At 36.1% G+C, this 20,934-nt stretch overlaps 2 protein-coding genes across 2 annotated transcripts; one reads left to right on the top strand and one right to left on the bottom strand.

Moving 5' to 3' along the window:
* Positions 1-293: 293 nt before the first annotated feature.
* LOC113054325 (coagulation factor IX-like) lies at positions 294-3,980 on the bottom strand. The gene is made up of 8 exons (XM_026219795.1): positions 3,844-3,980; positions 3,265-3,431; positions 3,154-3,178; positions 2,876-2,989; positions 2,329-2,463; positions 1,825-2,087; positions 1,515-1,638; positions 294-1,298 (listed from the first exon to the last, which is right to left on the bottom strand). The coding sequence occupies exons 1-8, from the start codon at positions 3,908-3,910 to the stop codon at positions 715-717; spliced, it is 1,479 nt and encodes a 492-aa protein (XP_026075580.1). The 5' UTR covers positions 3,911-3,980; the 3' UTR covers positions 294-714.
* Positions 3,981-4,974: 994 nt separating this feature from the next.
* On the top strand, positions 4,975-20,656 carry LOC113054324 (fibroblast growth factor 13-like). Its single transcript, XM_026219794.1, has 6 exons — positions 4,975-5,403; positions 5,631-5,779; positions 15,121-15,231; positions 15,323-15,426; positions 17,469-17,667; positions 19,182-20,656. The coding sequence occupies exons 2-6, from the start codon at positions 5,728-5,730 to the stop codon at positions 19,316-19,318; spliced, it is 603 nt and encodes a 200-aa protein (XP_026075579.1). The 5' UTR covers positions 4,975-5,403; positions 5,631-5,727; the 3' UTR covers positions 19,319-20,656.
* The last annotated feature ends 278 nt before the right edge of the window (positions 20,657-20,934 follow it).

Here is a 20,934-nt window from a genome sequence, read left to right as displayed (position 1 = left end):
ACGTTGATCAAAAGTGAGAGTAAAGACATTGATTAGTATTTCTATTTCAAATAAATGCTATTCTCTGAACTTTCTGTTCATCAAACAATGCTGTAAAAAATGATTTCCACAAAAATATCATATTTAGCATATTTTGTCACTTTGATATTAATGAGAAATGATTCTTAAGACCAAATCAGCATAGAAGGATTTCTGAAGTAATGACTCCTGAAAATTCTGCTTTGTGTCAAAGGAATAAACTACATTGTAAAAATATTTATGTTATTTTAAATTGTATTCATATTTCACAACATGACTATTAAACTGTTTTTGATCAAATATAAACAGACTGAAGGAGCATAAAAGTGACCCCAAACTTTTAAACAGTAGGGTACATTTGCATGCCATTAGTTTAAAAGAGGGCTCGACAAGGAAGAAGAAAAGTGGATGTGGCCTGAATGGGTTTTATGTTTTATGTACTTCTATTTGCAGTACACTTCTTAAAGCCATACAGTCCTAGTGTTTAATATGTACAGAGTTAGAGTTAGATGACCAGATGTACAAGCACAAAGTCTAAGATGAAAAATTATATTTTTTCTTGTTTGTTACAGTTTGTCTGTTGAATGATGACTAGTAAATATCATCTGTACAAAAATGTCTGTGAGATCTAATTCAATCCAACATTTATTTTTATGATACTTTTAAAACAAACCTGCACAATGGTTTAATCTAATTCTAACTCTGTTTATTAGTATTGGACATATGTCCTATTCTGATGCCAGTCATGTTGTTTATCCAGTGCATATATTTGGAGACACGGGTGTAGATGCCATACTTTCCCTTCATGGCACACTCGTCCCCCCAGCTGACAATGCCAGTGAGGAACCATGTGTTCTGATAGCGGGTGGCATGGGGTCCTCCGCTGTCCCCCTGACAGGAATCCTTGCGTACCGTACTATAACCAGCACAGAACATGAAGCGGGAGATGGTGTCGGTGCTGCTGTCTTTGCACTCTGTCCGGTCCACATAAGGGAGCTCTACTTTCTGAAGCGTTTTAGATACGATGCCCCCCTGCAGTAGCCTCCCCCATCCGCTCACCAGAGAGTTCTCCGCACTCTTGAGCAAGTTCTCTAAGAAGTCTTTAGAGCCCAGGCAGATGGGCACAGCATAGTCAGAGAATTTGACGGGTCCCTGGAGCTTTAACAAGGCGATGTCATGATTGTAAAGACTCTGTTTAGAGTTGTACCGTGGGTGGATATGGTACTCCACTATGCCATGGTCACTCTCTCTTCCCTCATTCTTTGAGACATCATGTTCCCCTTTAGAAACATAGGACCAGAAATACAGCAACTCATTGACAATATGTGTGATATCACATCCAATGTGCCTTGGAATATGTAATTGTACATCTGAGACAGTGAAATTAAAAATTCAATAATACATTATACATACTGTACTATTCACAACTCCAAAAGTTTTTTTTTCTATAACCAAATAGCAATAACAATGATGTGACAGTGCAGTTGGTGTCTCACCAACTCTGATGAAGAAAGATCCCACCTTTCCTTCTACACAGTGGGCAGCTGTAATGACCCATTTTTCACTGAGGAGAGAGCCACCACAAAATGAATTCTTATTCACCTTTTCCATAAGAACCACCTGCCAACATAATAGAGAAAAAGACGGTAAATTTCCCTCAAGATGTCTGATCTTATGGTTTTTACTGTAATACTCTCTTCATAAGGTTCTGTGGATTTTTTGACAGAAACTAGAGTAGATTATACTTGCTTTTCTTCACAAAGTGAAGAGGAATCATATGGACACACAATTCATCACTTCACCTACCTGCCAGGGAATCTCCCCTGGTGTTGCCTCATTTCCTCCTACAATACGATATTCATTATTTGTTGCATTTTTGATGGTGGGCTGAGTGGGAAAGAAGGAGGTGATGTTTTTCAGTGTAGGTTGTGGTGTGCTAGTCACGTTCACATCAGGGGAATCTGTAGGACTGGACTCTGTTGTATTTTGTTCTGTTGTATCACTGATAAGAGACCTTGAGTTAAGAGTTTGAGCAATACTCGCTCCAAGACGTCCACATGGGTACTGCCCTATAAAAATTAAGTGCGGATCTAATCAATAAACCAAACCAAGCATCTGCTGAAACATGAATAAAATTCCTTAAATGAAAATGGTATTCAAAATATTCTACTGCGTGGGATGAAAAGTCATATAGCACACTGTAAGAAAAGCTTTGATCTATGAGATGAAAATATAATGCACGCCCTGGTGACAATACTGACAAAGTGGCAATGCAAATAAATATAATACATGGGAATAGGATTTTTGTACCTGTAGGTTCACAAGTCCTGCCATCCAGAGCCAGTCTGTAACCCTCGGCACAGTCACATACTACTCCATAAATTTTATCCACAGAGCAGAAGTGCATACAGCCTCCATTATTTACATTACACTGTATTGCTATTTCTGCACCAGAGCAACCCATGAAAGACAAAATAATGTTTTAGCAGAGGGAGACTTTAAGAGTCACTAAAGAAAACAAGGTTAGGAATTTCTTTTAGACAAAGTATTAATGCAGAGATATTTGGACACATAAAAAATAATAAAAAAAATAAAAATTGTTTATTATTTATTTGATCAAAAATTATGATTTATATCCATTTCATGTTTTTAATGATCTGTGTCTAAATATATACATATTTGTGTACTTTATAAATTGAAACTTTAAAAAATAAACAATTCAGAATTTAGCCTTTAAATAAAGACTAAAAACAACACCATCTAGCATATTTGTTAAAAAAATAAAACATTGGATGCACTACAAGATATAATGTAAAATATTGCTCTTAACAGCTAATGTGAGCATCATGGATCTTACCCAACTCACAGTTCTTCCCACTAAAGCGGGCTGGACACCAGCAGGTGTATGTATTCATACCATCAACACATTTCCCATGATTTTGACAGGGCGACGACTGACATTGGTCTCCATCTGAAAAGGAGGAGAGGCCATGACCATGATATTATGAATATATACTGAAATATAAGGTAAGGTTAAATTAACAGATGCTTTATGGACAAATTTGAAAGGACAGAAAGATTTATCATCAGTGTTCTACATGACATGTATCATAAAGAAAGAATATTTACGCTCACCTCTGTAACTGATCCAGAATTCCACCTGAAACAAGGTTTGAAAAGGTAAAAACTCACACACAGAGCCCTAAAAACATTTAAATGAGATAAACATGTGCTTATGCAACTCACTGTTTTTTCCTGGTCTTCAAAAACCTCTCTGGCCTCCTCTCGATCGCAGCGTTCTTCGAAACATTCTCTCTCCAAATTATCCGGCTTCATCTCCTCAATACCTGTGTTAAAGCGTTTCTGTCTCTTCAGAAGAGACTCTGCGAGATACTTCGGCAGAAACACTGAAGCTACATACACAAAAGAGACATACTGAAAAATCACTTTTTATTGGACACGAATAATGTAGTCTTACAAGCACTGAAGTTTTGGCAACTGAATATTATTTTACTTTGAAAGTCCTTTCATGTTGAGTTTGAACAGCTTTTGTATAAGTCAGAGGCAAAGATTTCAGTTCTCTCAGTTCCTCCATGATAAGAACAATATGATGATAGATTTTTTTGTTTCCTTTGTTTTCTCACAACACAAAACATGAAAAGTCTCTGTGTGTTAACAAGTTTCTCTCTTTTCTAACTCTAATTGGTTATTGCACAAGGCTTTTACATTTCAAAAGACTGCTTGTAACAAACAAATACTCAGCCTTTGACCGTTAGAACAGATTTTACATTCAGAAAACGTTAAGACAGACGAATGTTAACTTACCTCCAGAAGAAAGCCAGGTTTCAAGCAGCAAACTGCAAATCAAAATAATGGGATAAATCTTCAGCATTTTCCCTATGATGATTTTCCTTTGGGCAGAAATCTCTCCCAATAGTTTAAATACGTTGATCAGCTCCAGAGTTCAGGGACATACGTGTTTACACTTCTGGTGGGTGTTTATTTTTTATTGTATTTTTATAGCTGATGCATTTGAAATAATTTTATGTTATGTATAGTTTCATGAGAACATATCAGTGAATAATGCATTTTGTCACACTTCATAACAGTATCGATACTGTATGTGGATTATACAATTCATGTGGATGATTATACTTGCATGGATATCCATGTCTATTAATTTATTTCTTCAGACTTCAGACTTAGGACCCAGCAAATATTGACAAGGCTTGGCTGACTTTCCTCATAACAGACATCAATGGGTGTTAAACAAGGTAATGCTTTTAAAATTAAAGAAACAACACCGACATAATGTGCTCAGTACAGAGAATTGCTATTTGGCAAACGACTACAACCTTTGACAACATAAACTCAAAAAATCCTTGTTGAAATATACAAAACATGTTTGGTGTTTTACTCCAAACTTCAGTTCTTCTTTAGTGACTCGTGGAAAATAAGCCAACATAAGTTTCCCAACAGTAAATTTAATTTAGGAACATTTTTTTTATATTATTATATTATTAACGCAACGTGAAAAAATATGAAAAAAATATATATATATTTGCTTCATCGTTTTTGTGACTTGTCTGTGGCAGTCAAACTGGAAGTTTAAACTACATAGTCTTTCAGTGGTCAACCATTTCTATGGCATTTCTATGTACAGATTCATCTTACTCAAACAAGAGTATTTTCATATTATAAGTTTTAATCGTTGTGTAACTCGATTTCTCAGGAAAAACATTTGCAGTAGACGAAAATGTAATACCTTTTTGGTTAGAAATCAAGTATACCAATTCTCACTTTTAAAAGCAAAATGTAACAAACATCTATTTTTGCTAAATAGATAAACACTCGTTGAAATAATATAAGCCTAGTCATTTTTGTTCAATCTTGAAATTGTTGTTTAACAGATTACCTTGCTTATGGTTATATATTTTACACTTACTGGCCTGTAGCCACTCTTTACACGAATCTTTAAGTTCAGCTAATGAATGACTCAGCGTAGATGTTCTACGTCATGTTTGTCAACTCGAGAGTATTCTGAAGACTGAAGCATCAGCGGAGGGTGACGTCACGCGTCACGTGGTGAAGTTTGGGACCGGGATCCACAACGCAACCTCAATAGTAGCGTAGCGGGTTGAGACACCGCCATGTGGACTGATTGATTTGTCAAAGCACATCATGAGCGCTCGAATTGTAATCTTGCGAACCGCAAACTGAACGACACTGAAACAGCTTGGCAAGTGGCCTTTTACATTTTAATTTCATCAGAAGACTTGTTACATATTTTTTCACGTCTTATTGTTTTCCTGCCTTGTTTTTTGTCATATGGAACAAAGCGCTATATGAGCACCTGCCAGATAAGATAATAACGACCAGCAAACGGTAAGGATTCAGCAGCATGAAAATCCACAGTATTAAATTCATTTCAAGGTTTTTCTTTTCTTTTTTTTCTTTTTTGTTTTAGTTTATTTGATGAGTGTGATTGAAAAAAACACATAAATGGTTTATACGGAATGCCATGTATTCTTTGATTTAAAATATATGAAAAACATAATTAAAAAGACATGCTACGGGGAAACCGTTGTAAACAGCGCTCTGGTTCCTTTAAGGGGGGTTGGCCACTGTTAAACTGAAGAGCCAGTTTTAAATGATCGGACCGATTTGGTGTGAGCTATCATCAGGAATTCTTCATCAAAACTGGGATCTATGAGCGGGAAAGCATTACTAAAGACGAAAGAAGATAAGGATGCAACAAAGGGTAAGACGTCACATGTATAATTTTGCTTAAACATTTTTGCTTTCCATGTATTTATATAAATTTGGCTGTTTATGATTCTGCAAAAATGGCTCACGATCTGGTTATGCAGACAAGGTTATGCATGTCAAGCATCGCACGGAAAATCATTAAATATTGATTCTCTCGGCGGTAGTAGCCACCGATCTATTAAGCCTCTACAGAAAGTAACTTAACACGAAATTATAAAAATATATCGGCTTCTAGGCAAACAAAACCAACAAGTGTGATGTTTATTTTGCCATCATATTAGCCGTGGCGCGGTCACTTTAAATCTAGCTACTGTAACAATCGAGTGCGCTTCACTAGAAGCGAAAATAGCTTTCCACTCTTTTCACACTTTACCTTAAAACAAACGCTTTAATTAAAAGCACTTTCTTTCAATAAAACGCGTTGATAGCAAGAATGGGTTATAAATGTATTATTTTCCTTGAGAGTGACTGACAGGCGCTCAGCGCGCTTCAGTTCACGGATGTAGGCTGGGTACCTATTGCCATGGAGACAAAGAGGCGGAAAGTACCTCATTAAAAATACATAGCATGCTCTATAAAGCAGATGCATTCGGTTTTTAGTGTCTACAGTGGTCCTTTCACTGGACATTAATTGCATACATTTTTATATAAGGTCAGCAAGCAATTAAGTGTGGTTGGATCATAGGTAGGCTAATATAGCTGTTCACAAACCCTGAGAGGGAGCTATGAATGGTTGTACAAAGGATTAGGTTTGATTAAGTTGTTACAGGAAAAACGAATTAAAGTTTATTAAGTTATGGAAAAGTGAGGAACAGTCTACCCATCTACACCGAGGCCATGTTAAATGAGGGGTCATTAAAAAGACACAGGTTTTTATTATATTTAATAGACCTGTGGGGATACAGCTTAAATAAGAGATTAAGCTTCTTTGTAGTTTTAATTGAACACACTGTTCATTTAGAACACCTTCATTTAGTGTTTAATTCTAGTCAGTGTATTACTCCACTGTACGTCCATGTTTTACAGCCTAATAGTGTCCTTCAAAGATACAACATAGGCTGTGATGTTAATTAAATTTTCATGTTGAAGTTGAAGCCTAAGTGATTTATACTTTGTAATCTTGTAAAAGTGTCACTGACAAAAATGAATCATAATGTTTCACACCACATGTAAACAAGACTCCTCCGGAACAATCTTATAGTATCTGTAGCCACAGATCTGTACAGATAAGATACAGATCTGTGTTCAGCTTAGTCACTTATTTATCGTTTATAATTTTCATGACAGTTTAAGTGTATACTGTTGTAGAAATACTGAAGAATATACTTTAGTGTAGATTTCATTAAACACATGGCTTTACCACCAGATGTCAGTATCCTCTTTCTAAACTCATTTGGTTTCTTTTTATGGTTCTCGGACTCCCGCTGTGTGTCTCTTGTTACTGTTAGTGTGTATCTGTCTCTTTCTTTCTCTCTCTCTCTCTGTGTGTGTACATGGATGCTCACATGAATCAGTATGTTGTGTAGAAATGATGTCTAGTCTATATTATGTCACCAGAATTTTTCATAATACTTGTTGTTCTGTATGTTTCTGTTATATTTAAGTATATACCATTCAAGATGCCAGTGAGTACATTCTGTTGATGTCGGAGTCAACTCAGTCGCTTGCTGTAGATAAGAAAGAAAACTTACCCTTTCATAGTAAATGTCAGGAGCTCTTTTGCTGTCCATTCTGGAAACTCTTCGTTTTAAAGAAAAAAGAAAATACTGAAGGTTTGTCGAGATGAAAGTTTATTGATTCTACCTTGCTATTACCTGGATGGGATTTTTTTTTCCTCATTTGCTTAAATTAGGACTTGCTATTATCAGTCCCATTTTTTTATCTAAATAATGTAGCTTTTTTTTTTATATAATAATAATTATGTCAACCAAGCTCTTATAATATATGCAATATTATATTGATAGCCTATCTGAATTTAAATAAAACAATAAGCAAAAAAATAAATAAAATAAAATTGTGTCATAATTTACCCAGGTTTTTCGATGTCTGTATAAAATACTTATTTTTCTTTTTTTTCTGTTGAACACAAAAGAAGATACTTTGAAGAATGTGGGTAACTGAACAGCTGCTGGTCCTCAGTAACTTTCATAGTGGAGAAAAATATTATGGAGTCATTGGGGACCAGAAGCTGTTTGGCTACCACATCCTTTAAAGTATCTTATTTTATGTTCAACAGAAGAAAAAAAAATTATAACAGGTTTGGAACAACTTGTGGGTGTGTAAACAATGACAAATTTTTATTTTTTTGGGTGTACTATCACTTTATAGGGTTAGTTCACCCAAAAATGTAAATCTGAACTGAATCGTTTGAAATGGTTCCCATCTCCAATAAGCATTAATTCACAAATTACTTAAGATGTTAACTTTTTTTAATGTGGCTGACACTCCCTCTGAGTTCAAACAAACCAATATCCCGGAGTAATTCATGCACTCAAACAGTACACTGACAGAACTGCTGTGAAGAGAGAACTGAAGATGAACACCGAGCTGAGCTAGATAACGAACGAAAGATCGACTAGTTTTCGAGTCAAGAACTGGGTGCATTGGTTTTCGGATCACCAGTAGTGATGGTAAGTTTGGTTCTTTTCCGTGAACCGGTTCTTACGGAAAGTTTGTTTCAATAAACCGGTTGAAAAAAAAAACCGCATGCTTATTTAACGGCATACATTATGGAGACACGAAAATGTAATCAAGTGCAAATTAGCTTCTCTAATAATTTTCATGAAATTAATTTCATTATAATTGATTTCATATAGAATTGAGTATTAAAATGGTGAAAAATACTTATTTGTAGTTTCAACTTTGTGTTGGCCTTTGTATAATACGGGACAAAATGCATACTGTGAAAAAAATTGTAAAGTGTTTCTTTAAAGGTAAAATCAAATCAATATGTGATTCAACAATTTACAGTATCTCTAATGGAACACTATAATATTTATGAAAATAACCTAATTTTCCAACTACCCTAAAGTAGCATTTTTTACCATTTTCGAATCCATTCAGCCAATCTCCGGGTCTGGCGGTAGCACTTTTAGCTTAGTTTAGCATAGATGACTGAATCTGATTAGACCATTAGCATCTTGCTAAAAATATTATGATAAGAGTTACGATATTTTTCCAATTTAAAACTTGACTCTTCTGTAGTTACATCGCAACTTTTCATTTTCCATCAGTCTTAGTACATGATTCCGTATTTTAAGGGAGTTTTTTGCTATTTGAGACAAAAGTAACAACATTTATGGCACAGTTGTTGTCCACAAATCTTTAGTGATTTCAAATATGAAATTTAATAATAATCTTAGTGAACAGTTTTGGCAAATTTTTATGTTTCCCCATTCAAATAAATAGGAGTTACACTTGCATGCCTGAGAGGCATTTCAAAGATGGCCGCCGTCTTAGTTTCCCCCTTTTTTTTGTTATGTCACAGAAATTCTGTAATTTTTCCTTTAACAAATGGGTAGGCAAAAATTATATTTGTTGTAGTTTACATTCATCATAAAATTTTTCCCAACTTTGACGACGTCCGCTTTTGAGAAACATGGAAATGTGAAAAGTGTCCATTGCAACACATGCTATTATTTCAGTGCACAAGTGCTATTATTAAATTTAATTAACGTTACTGAATAGAAAGGGAATCAGTATGCCTTCCCGTCCGGACCCACACAAGGTGTTACTCCTGCATGTATACACTGATTGTATTTTAAACCCAAGTCTGTTTTATTCCACACTTCAGGAGTTGTTGGATGAAATGATGAAATGGAATAAGTCCCGCCTTCTAAATGAAAGAGCCAATTACTGATCGGTAAAGTCATTGCGTCACTGCAGCAGTTAGAAGCTCCGCTTATGACTATTCAGCTTCGAGTTTATGACTGCACATACGCATTGTCGAACCTGAAAAATAAGTTTTTTTATGCTATTTGAGCAAAAGGAACAACATTTATGGGGTAGTTAATTTAAGATTTTGTTGCTGATTTTAAATATTTAATTTAAATGTGATTTTTTGAAATTTTAGGATTCCCCCATTCCATCAGATAGGACTTTTTTTTGGATTCCCGAGATAGTGGCCACCAAGACTTTCCTTGAAAGGGACTTTGGATGAGCCCAGCGTTCCCTCCGAGCTCATTTAACATATTTTAGCGCCATCTAGTGGTGCTCTTTGAGATCAGCTTTAGGGTGGGGTTGTTGTTTTCACTCGAAAAGTGTCTGAAAACAAAAGCATAAAACTAAAGTATTTTCTAACTGTTTAGGTTAAACACGTAAATACGTTTAGCCAAATCTGTTTTGATCATATATATGAGTTTGAATTTTTTTTTTATAATTTTATGCCCTTTTGAGACTATCTTTTTGTATCATTACAAGATTTGAAATAGTTTAGGTTTAAGTAAACCATGGTTTAATAGCCGTAATAAATTAGATCAAGAATTATAATTATATCATTGCCTGGCTAATTAAATTCAGTTCCCAACGAAGACAATATATTTGTCAATAGCAACACAGAGAATAAAGAATGTAGAAAATAAAAAGTGCTCCAGCTCGGGTTCCCTTATGAGTAAAGACAAAAAGAATTGATAGAATTCACAGTCACTGGAGATTTGCTGTGAATGAGTAATATAGAGACTGCCAAAGCATTAGGATTACATAAAACACTTGTGTATGACAACAACATTGATAGATCCTTAAACTCACATTATATTAGTTGCATTAGAGGAGCAACTTTGTTGTTTTCCATGTAGGCCCAACACATAACAGGAAGGAGGGCCAGACAAATTCAGTTCACCCTCTCCGATGAAAAAACCCTGTTTCTTCATTATGCGGTATATCTCATTAGTCCCTCTCTGAACATGTAGCTAGTTCGCTCTGCTTTTCTGAACTGTTCCTAAACTGTGCATGGTTTTCAGAGCTTGCAGACCAGCCAGAGCTCTGACAGATTTATTACCAAGAATAATATTTAGAAGCAGGACTTTTTTTATCCAAATGGGTTTTATTTATTGCCCTGTTATTTCTCATGATGCTGTCTTGGCAACACTAATACTGTAATCTGTTATTGACTATTAGCGTGATATTTTGAGCATATACTTTTAAGTAAATCCTCAGGTTTGTGATTAGGATTCATTTATCTCAACAAAGGTTTGAGAGTGTTTGCTCTCTCTACTCTCCCCTATCTTTAGCTTCTTGCTGTGAATGACCCTGAAGAGAATGTTAGATTTGGCAGTAGCACAGATGCATCTGATGAATCATTGATAAGGCGCCCTAAGCTCATAGTGGTCCTTCAATAATAGCCGATAACAATCTGCTATGATCACCAGTCTGTGATCTTTTAATGGACAGAATTCTCATGAGAATTAGTTGAAAGTTTGCAATGCCCATTTTCTTGCTTTGCACACTATGAAGCAGTGCGAAAGAATAAAAGCATTCTTTGGATGCCTCTGAGATGGCGTTTCCCTTGAGAAGATCTGTATCAGGTAAACTTTTAGATATCTGTAGAAATCCAATCCTAAAGGCTTTCTTAATAGGAGTTAGACAACAAATGAGGTATAGACATTTCTAAGCTGATGATAGCATGTTTGAGGGGTTGAATGGCTTTGTTTGTAACTAACAGAGAGTTGTGGGTCTTTAGTGCTGTCCATGGTGCTGAAATTTACCAGTGCAACTGAAATTCATCTTAAGTGGGTCACAAGATTTTTCTAGTTGTTTTCTCAAAGAAGGATCTGAGTAAAAAAAAAAAAAAAAACTAAGCAAAACAGATTTTAAATATATATATTTGCTTATGTATATTTTCTAATATATATTTCCGCTGTGTACTTTAACACCACCCATCCGTATGCAATGTAAACATTTTGCATTCAGTGAAAAATATTATTTAATATGACTGATTTTACATGCCTATAGGTTGAGGGCTAATTGAAAATAAGGTAAAAATATATTGAATTAAATGCAGTTTACTTTACCATATAGACAAAAGAGTATTTTCAACATTTCACCTATTTTTAAAAGTGTAAAAATTACTGTATGTGTTTTTATTTTATGAATTATCTTATCATTTACAGACAAAAATATTTACAACAATAGGCAATAATATACTTTGATATTTATTTGTAAAAAAATGCTATAAGTAAAAAGTATAGCCCATGTTAACTGATGTTGAAGTGGCATTCCCAGAATCCCCCTGTGTAAAGTTTTAATGAAAAAGTCATTTTCTTTTATTTTTGTTATTAGTTATTTATTATGTGTTTTATGCTACATTGCACAGAATGTTGTTTAGTTCATGTTTACTGCATTATTGTTACTCTGATGGTGTTTATGTTATTATATAGTAGCTGGAGAGGGATTAGTTGGTAATTTAACATTATAGCATTAAATCAGATATAATTGAAGCAACCACTTTTGTTTGTAAAACATGTATATAAATTTAACTAAACATTTTTACAGCGTAATTGTATAAAACAACACAAAACATGTATGGCAATGAAAGGACTAGTAATGACGTAGTCTGTGTGCCAAAAAGGCCACTCGTCTACAGGAGGCTCTTTTATTGCCTGTTTATACACGGCGGCTTGTTGAAGACCACAGTCACGTCTCTCGGGCTGTCTGTCACCATGCAGCCGCTGAAGCCGTGCTGCTGCAGGAACCACTGTGAAGGGAACGAGCTGCTGCTGCTGCTGCATTCCAACCCAGTGTCGAAAAGAGAGCAATCTGGAATCTCCGCACTAGCAGATGTGGATATTTTAATTTTTTGGATCATACTGCAGACACCTAAGTTCAGACGCTGTTTCATACGCCTCTGAATTTCCATATTTTGGGCGGTCTTGCGGAACGGGGACGGGGTATCTGTTAGTTACCTATGCAGATCTCCACTGCTGAAAACGAGCACATCTGCAAGGGAAGCCGATTAATCCACTCAACTTCAATTAAAGGCTGCGTTATTGAAAGGCGGGGACCTCTTGTTCTCTATTTCCCAACACTATCTCCCTCTCTCTTTTACTCTCTCAGTTTTCTCAGATGAAGACAATATTTAATTATTTCCTCAGCCGCGGTGTGTTACAGGTGCTCATTTTTCAGCGCATGACTTAGTAAAGCGTTGGATCATGACACAATGGCACGCGTTTCTCTCTCCCACAAACGCGCAACAAAAAGGCAACGTTTTCTAGAAGGCAGCTTTTTCCCTGGAGAGGAGAAGAGGAGCTGTCCGGGATCTGCTGCACCATGTCGGGGCACAACAGCCGACGCTGAATGAAGCGGCTGTAAAGGATTCAAACTAAGTGATTTGTCAACAGGAGAAATATGCTTAATCCTTGTAGGGACAACAGCGGACTTCTGAAATGACCAGTATGCACCGTCATGGAGTATTGATTTGACAATGTTCTGAGCACACAGGACTTTAACATACACAACATATGGTCATTTTTAATCTGGGACGCGTCGCCACAACGAAACGCCAAACTGGCTACAGCCGCAGCGATCGCCAGCTCCCTCATTCGGCAGAAGAGGCAGGCGAGGGAGCGCGAGAAAGCCAATGCCAACCGCTGCGCCAGCAGCCCCAATAAGAGCATAGGGAACTGCGAGAAGCCCAGCAGGCTCAACTTTTTCTCACGCGTCAAACTCTTTGGCTCAAAGAAACGCAAGAGAAGGCGGCCAGGTCTGATGTTATATGTTCTTTTGAGCAGACTTTACCCAGATACTCAAGTCCATCAATCATCTTCATCATCTCCATCCTCATCATCGTCATAGTTGACTGAGTTAAGAAATTGTGACAAAAATGTAACTCCTTCTATACGAAGGAGTCTGAACTGTAAACTAAGATCTGCTCTACAGAGTAACAAGAATTTCACAGTTCACTGCTTTTGAGCACTGGCTTCTCTCTGAGCTAGAGCTGATGTTGCAATATCACCAGAGCACACAGCTCATCACTTGTTCTACACTAGATAGTATGCAGTCTACGCAGTTTGAATCAGAGATATGGCTAAACTGAGATTTGTGGCACTCTTTAGGTTATGTTGACTTTAATTTGATGGATTTTCATTGCTTATATTGAGTATTTTGTTAGAATGAGCATGCTGGCTGGTCTCTCATTCAGTGTTGTATTTATTTATAATTCTACAATAAATATAATAAATGTGCATCTTGTTTATAATAATTAATATAGTGGGTTTCTGGTTGGTACACTACTAAAAATAAAGGCTCCAAAAGGGTGTTTTTGCAGTAATGCCATAAAAGAACCATTTTGGTTTCCAAAATAATCTTTTAGTGAATAGTTTTTAAAAGAGTAAATGTTCCATAGTGTGAACAACATTTTTTTTTTTTACTTTAAAAAACTTTTTGTGCCATGAAAAGGTTCTATGGATGTTAAAGGATCTTCTCAAACCTTCATGAACCTTAATTTTTTACCACTTGAGAGACCTCTCGAGTGGTCTTAAATAACTGGGAGAGTAAGAGTGATTCTTAGCTTTAAATTGTAGGTTGAGGCAGAGCTGAACTTGGGTCATGGAAAATGTGGTAACATGCAAATTAACTTAACAATACTTTGAATGACATAAAAAATACATAAAAAATAATTTTTTAACATTTGTTGCTGTATTCACGTTCAGAGCACTGAAAATACAACACTTACAAGTGAAAATAGTGCAAAACCATATTAAAAATGTGAAACATTATTAATAATAGTAAAATAAATAATAGCAAAATGTAAATAAACTAAAATATTATTTAATATGATTGACCAATCCTGACCTTGCTTTGCATCATTTAAAGTTATTCTAAGGGTCAGATCAGGTAGAAATACCTCTTTAAACAACTGCAGGTGAAAAAAAGAGAGAATTATTATAGTTTACTGGAATATTGTTTGTGACATTTGTGGAATCATCAAATATCAGTAGCACAGAATGGGTAAGCAACGTCTTTTGTATCCCCGCTGCTCCTTTTTTTGTTTGTTTGTTTTTTGCATTTTCTCTTGTATACAATAAAGAAATATTTTTTTTTGAAAACTTATAAATTCAGAGTGGTTTAACTGGAGTCGGAATATTACTGAAATGCATGTTACATAAGTTATAGTTATCTATCACCTCAACACTGAGGCATGCTTGGCAAACGCCTGGGTCCTGTTGGCACCAGCACTCACTATGTTTTCACAATTCACATTTTATGGTTTTCCAACATTCATTTCTTGGCTTTCATAAGCTGTGCATTTTTGTGCTGGACGTTCTTCCTCACCCCATATACATCTGCTGTGGCATCCCCCCCTCACCTCTCCTAAATTGTGTTGTCTCAATTCTACAGAGCCTCAGCTCAAGGGGATAGTCACCAAACTCTACAGTCGACAAGGTTTTCATCTACAACTCCAAGCTGATGGGACCATCGATGGTACAAAAGAGGAAGATAATAGCTATGGTCAGTTCACCATACATAACGTTTAAACATGACCATGCTGACACGCTTCTTTCCTGTTGGTTCAATTCTGTTTTGTACTGTAACTTCACAGCTATTTTCAACCTCATCCCCGTTGGGCTGCGGGTGGTGGCTATACAGGGTGTCCAGACCAAGCTCTACCTGGCCATGAACAATGAAGGCTACCTGTACACCTCTGTAAGTGTAGCAATCTTTTTTATACACTCTTAAAAATAATGGTTCATTATATTTCAATTATTATTTCAATTATGCAATAGAAGAACCATTTCGGGTTTCCCAAAGAACCTTGCAGTGAACAATTCTTAAAAGAAGCTTTATTCTAAAGAACATTTTAATAATCTACAGAACCTTTTTTCCAACATAAAGAACCTTTTGTACGATGTTAAAATTTCTTCCTGGGGACCAATAAAAAACCTTTATTTTTAAGGGAGTAGTGCATCTTTGCGAGTCCCTCCTACACATCGTGGGCTCTTCTGAGTTCAGGGCAGTAGTAAACATCCCACATTTCATCTCTGCTGCTCTCATTTGAGTTAAATCTATGTCTTAGACAGCATCATGGATGCCTGAGGATCCATGCTGTTAACTTAAAAGTTGCAGGTTGGACTCCAGACAGCCGGCGATCGATGAACTGAAGAGTTAATGAGATCCAACTCCTGCCCAAACACCATCTGCCTCTCTTATTTTTTCACAGCATTGTATCGTACTCATATTCAAAGAGGAGATAATGGCATATTTAGACATGCTTGTTAGCACCTCACATTCACACGAATATTATTCACACTTCATATAATTGCTTTGTACTTGAATGCTATCTATAGAAAGCTCATGGGAGATCATCATCATAGCCAAGGTTTCCGTCCCAATATCTACTCTGCAGTTTTTAAATACAGAGAATTCACAATAATGCTCTAATGGATATTCTGTTTTGCGAGTGCCTCCCTCGCCTCTTTCCTTTGATTAAATGTGCTGTGGCAAGATTAATAATTTAGTGCTGTGCCAATAAGTGCTTCTGTCAATGTTCCTTCATTTTGTGTTACATTGCTGGCATTAGAAGATCGCTAAAGATTTGCAGGGGCTTTTGAAAGTCTTGGCCAGATCTGTGCTTTCATAATGCAGAAACAGTTTACACTGTACCTTTGTATTTCAGCTGTGTGTGGGTTCGCGTCTGACCACCTGCCCACAGAAATTGACTCTTTTTCACAGACTGTGATGATGCATTTTCCACAGTTATTAACATTGTAAATCTAGCTAAGCTTTTTAATATTTTCATTTAACAATGTAACATACATTTATGATTCTATACTTGGGCTATATTACTTTGGTATAAAATATCAGTAAACTAGATAATGCTGCTTTTAGGGTGTTTTAGGGTAATGACTGCAAATTTGACATATTTCTCTTTACTGATATAATCAATCTCTCAAAATCCTTTCCTCATTTGGAAAGTCGGAGACACTATTGTGGATTTTTTTTTTTTTTTTTTTATGGGAATGCAAAAAAATTATTTGTTGTTCTTTCTATTCACCACCACTGAAGTTTACTCAACTACACTGAAAATTGCTAGTAATTTTCACAATTACAAAGGAATGGCAAGCAACACATTTATTTAAATGTGAATTTGGTAGTAGAACGACTGAAATTGTATTCTTTAGTAAAACTTTCTCCAATAATCATTATTTACACTTAGAAAAAAAATATATATATAAATTTTTTTTACAGTGTATGACAACTTTGCTTCTAAAAACACCATTAATGTGCAAAGGGCCCATACTCAAACCCGCACCCATGGTCGTGCCGGTATACACGTATCTCCTTGTTGATTTTGAGAGGTTGTTTTCCCCAGGATGAATGTATTGATCCACAGGAATGAGTCAAAGTGTTTCAGGCCTCGGGAGTTTAATGGTAATCAGTCTGTACCACAAACTAGAATGAAAGCACACGCGTGCTACCATGTTTAGACCACTTATTACAGTTCCAATCAGAGGAGTTTACCTTCAGGTTTAAAGACAAATCATGAAGAAGTGATGTGTGATATCGACGAGGCTGGTCTGGACCATCATCAGCCCAAATTTGTCTGCTCTCGCTTTCTTTATCTCCCTATGAGCTTGCACACACATTTCTTTTTCTCTCTTATGAAAAATACTCCTCCAAAACATGTACAAATTTTTCTCTTGTCTTTTATGTCTTTGTCGTCTTCTCTGCCCATTTCACTCTCACAGGAGCACTTCACGCCAGAGTGCAAATTCAAAGAGTCAGTGTTTGAGAACTATTACGTGACATACTCATCAATGATCTATCGGCAGCAGCAGTCAGGACGAGGCTGGTACCTGGGTCTCAACAAAGAGGGTCAAATCATGAAGGGCAACCACGTAAAGAAGACCAAGCCGGCTGCACACTTCATTCCCAAACCCCTCAAAGGTTTGTTCAAGTGTCTTCTGTACCGATCGCCAGGCTGATGGCTTTCTAAAAATATCTATTTTCGCCTTAGGAGATATTGGCTGAGTGTAGTGCAAGGATTCAAGTAACTTGTTGGCTTTCCAGCATGTCTCTGCAGTTGTCTGGTGTTAAGGACAGAAATGTGCTCTTCGAAAAGATAGAAATGCAGATGTGTTGGAAATGCTCGTATTGTACAAACTTGCAAAGATGTGATTGTGCTGAAGGGGGCATCTGTGCCATTAAACTGGTATAACTGCTGTAAACATGTTAACATCTTAACTAACTTTCTAAACAGATTTTGTTTGAAGTGATATATATTAGTACTACACGTTTTATCAGCTTTTTTTATTTTTGCTGTTCTTTTAATTAATTGGCATTAGTTAATTTGAAATTGAATTTAATTGAAATTTAACTATTCGTGTTCATTTCGCCTCTTTTCATCTAAGGGCCAGTTAAAGGTATTTTTTAAGAACATTAGTCTATTATGTAATCTTAAAAATTGATATTCTCAAATTATGTATATGATAAGGTTGTGATGACTAAATTTGCTTGCAGCATTAAAATTGACAGATTTTTTTCATTCATTTAGGCAAAATAAAATAGAATTTTAATATGAAAATAATTCTCTTTATTAACCAGAGAACATTTGCTTCTCAAAATATGACTCTCCCATTGAAGAGAAAACAGTCTATAAAAAAGATTTATAGGCACACCTTATTTTACCCCTTTTAGAAATATGCAGTTTTTTCCTCCTTGAATTAAATTGGTGCCTCTCTTTCTCAGAACTGTCTGAATCAGTGGGGGATTTAAAAACTGCAGCTGCTTGTGTGCAGTCATAAGTGAAGCTACGGAAAGATGGCTAGACATTAGTCTGCTTTAAATGAGCATGGAAGCACCATGCAATTAGATTTTAAATAAAGTTATGGTGTATTCATGCAGCACAAAATAATTTTTTATTGCAAGCAGGTGTTTTTGTGCTGCATAGAGTACTTACTTGGAACTGGTTCAAATGATTTTCATGATGTTCTACTTCGACAGACCGGAAGCTATTCATTTCCAATTGAGCTGTTTTGTGCCCTGGTTGCATTAAAATATTTGAATTATTATGGCTAGGCTGACCGGATATGATGTATTTTAATAAAAAATATGAGCATGAGGTGAGAAATGCAAAAAATTAAAAATTATATATATATATATATATATATATATATATATATAAATATTAAATATGTTCCTACATTTGTTAGCATAAAAAAAAAATGGCATCAGAATGTCAGTCCTGTTTTCCAAATATTTCTTCCTCAAATTCAAAAGAATCAGTAATTGGAAGCCTAGTAATTGGAAGGAACAATAATCATTCAATTCCTTGTGATTCCCATCCCTATAGCATTGTGTATGCACTAATAGAAGTCATTGATGTACTAATAAGGAGACAAGCTTGCTACAAGCAGAACATGAGACTCATGAGATCTGTTATTTTCGTTTCCCTCATATAGTTGCCATGTACAGAGAACCGTCGCTCCACGACCTGACTGAGTTCTCCCGCTCCGGAAGTGGCACTCCAACCAAGAGCCGCAGCGCCTCAGCCATGCTCAACGGTGGCAAGACTCTGAACCAGAATGAGTCAACATAACCGCAGGGCACAACTGTGGCCTGCTGCTGTACAGCTGCTGGACTCTACTAAACAGCACAAACCCGTTTACAAGAGTGCAGTGAAACCCCTTAGCTGGTCGCTAGCTAGTGTTTCCTGAAATCACTGTGATGAGAACACAAGTGCATACCTGCATTGTACAATCTTCTGCAGGTCAACCTCGTGAGACAAACAAACCAAGCCATCCTTCTGATCTAGGGGTCTGTGTCCATTTGCGGGCGATCCCTGTTTCCATGTGTAGCAAACAGAGCTGTGGTTTACTCCTGTGGCATTTTCACAGATTCTTCTAGAACACCTACTTTTGTGTTTTGCTCCATTTCTTTCTTAGGGATGCCAGCTCCATAGTGCTCTAAGTCACCTACAATATGACAATAGCAGCTTGTGCGAACCATTTATCGGTATATAGAGACGGAAATCCCAAAGGTTTTTGGACATATGATACAAGTATTTCAGCTCAGCTTTTTTTGAGGCATTGTTGTGTGCTTTTTAGACGAGGCGTTTTGCTCCTCGCTTCTCTTTTTCTGTCTTTTCAGCTCCCCCCACCCCCCCACACACATTGTTATTCTGCAAATTAAACAGATTTAGGGTTCGGTCTTTCTGCACACCAAAGATGTCATTAGTCTCTTTGTATGGAGGTAAGTCAATTTGTGTAATTTCAGCTCCCTCAGACAGATGGTTGAGAAAACCGCAAGAGTGAATGTCATTTAGTCAGAGAAAATGTATTCAGGATAGAAGAAGGCTACTCGCGGTGTGTTTTTCTGCTTTTTTGTCTGTTTATGTCTTCCTTTACTTCCCCTCTAATTTGGGAACTCAGCATATTGGAGAAATGTTTAAATTATTGATTAATGCCAACGCGGTAAGATTTCCGTAAAAACCAGACAGGCTCCAGCCCCCCCACCCTCTTTTTCGTAAACAAAAATATAATGAAAACCAAGCAAGAGAAAGCTTCCATTTTTTTACAGGGCTAAATCAACATAGTAAATAATTTGTGTGTGAAAATGTATTCTTATTGTTCTTTCTAGTCGTCAGTGGTCAGGTAGCAGCCCCTGTTTATCATTTGGATCAAAATCATCTTCTGTTGTATGTATGTATGTATGTATGTAGCTGTATGAAGCATATTTAATGCATGGGGGATTATGGACGCTGCATGTTATGTGGCTATGTATATTAACTACAGTATGGAACCATGTGCTCTAATGGATACTGGAGTAAAATACAAATGTATATAAATGCCTTTTATCCTGCTACCCGTCTGTTTATTATTTGTTGTACATTTAAGAAGCTGCACTGAATAAAATGTTTTGTATGTTCAGAGCAATCACAATGTTTGATTATGTGTTGTTAAGTGTCAAGTGCTGTGGCACTTGATAACTCTTCTTCAAAATAGTCATTGTATGTTGTATGTGACAGTGCTGCTTTAAAATACAATACTAATGCAGATTTGTAAAAAATTATAATATTTGAATTAAGCATATTCTAACTGCTATATAATACAAATGTAAAAAGGTGAATTAAATATGTTACAGTACATATAAAATTGCATTTAATAAAATGTAATATAAAATATAAAAATTTTATAATTATACATAATTATGTAC

This window comes from Carassius auratus, chromosome 35 (genome assembly GCF_003368295.1).
Source record: "Carassius auratus strain Wakin chromosome 35, ASM336829v1, whole genome shotgun sequence".
Lineage (NCBI taxonomy): Eukaryota > Metazoa > Chordata > Actinopteri > Cypriniformes > Cyprinidae > Carassius > Carassius auratus.
This window is presented reverse-complemented; position numbering and strand designations above follow the sequence as displayed.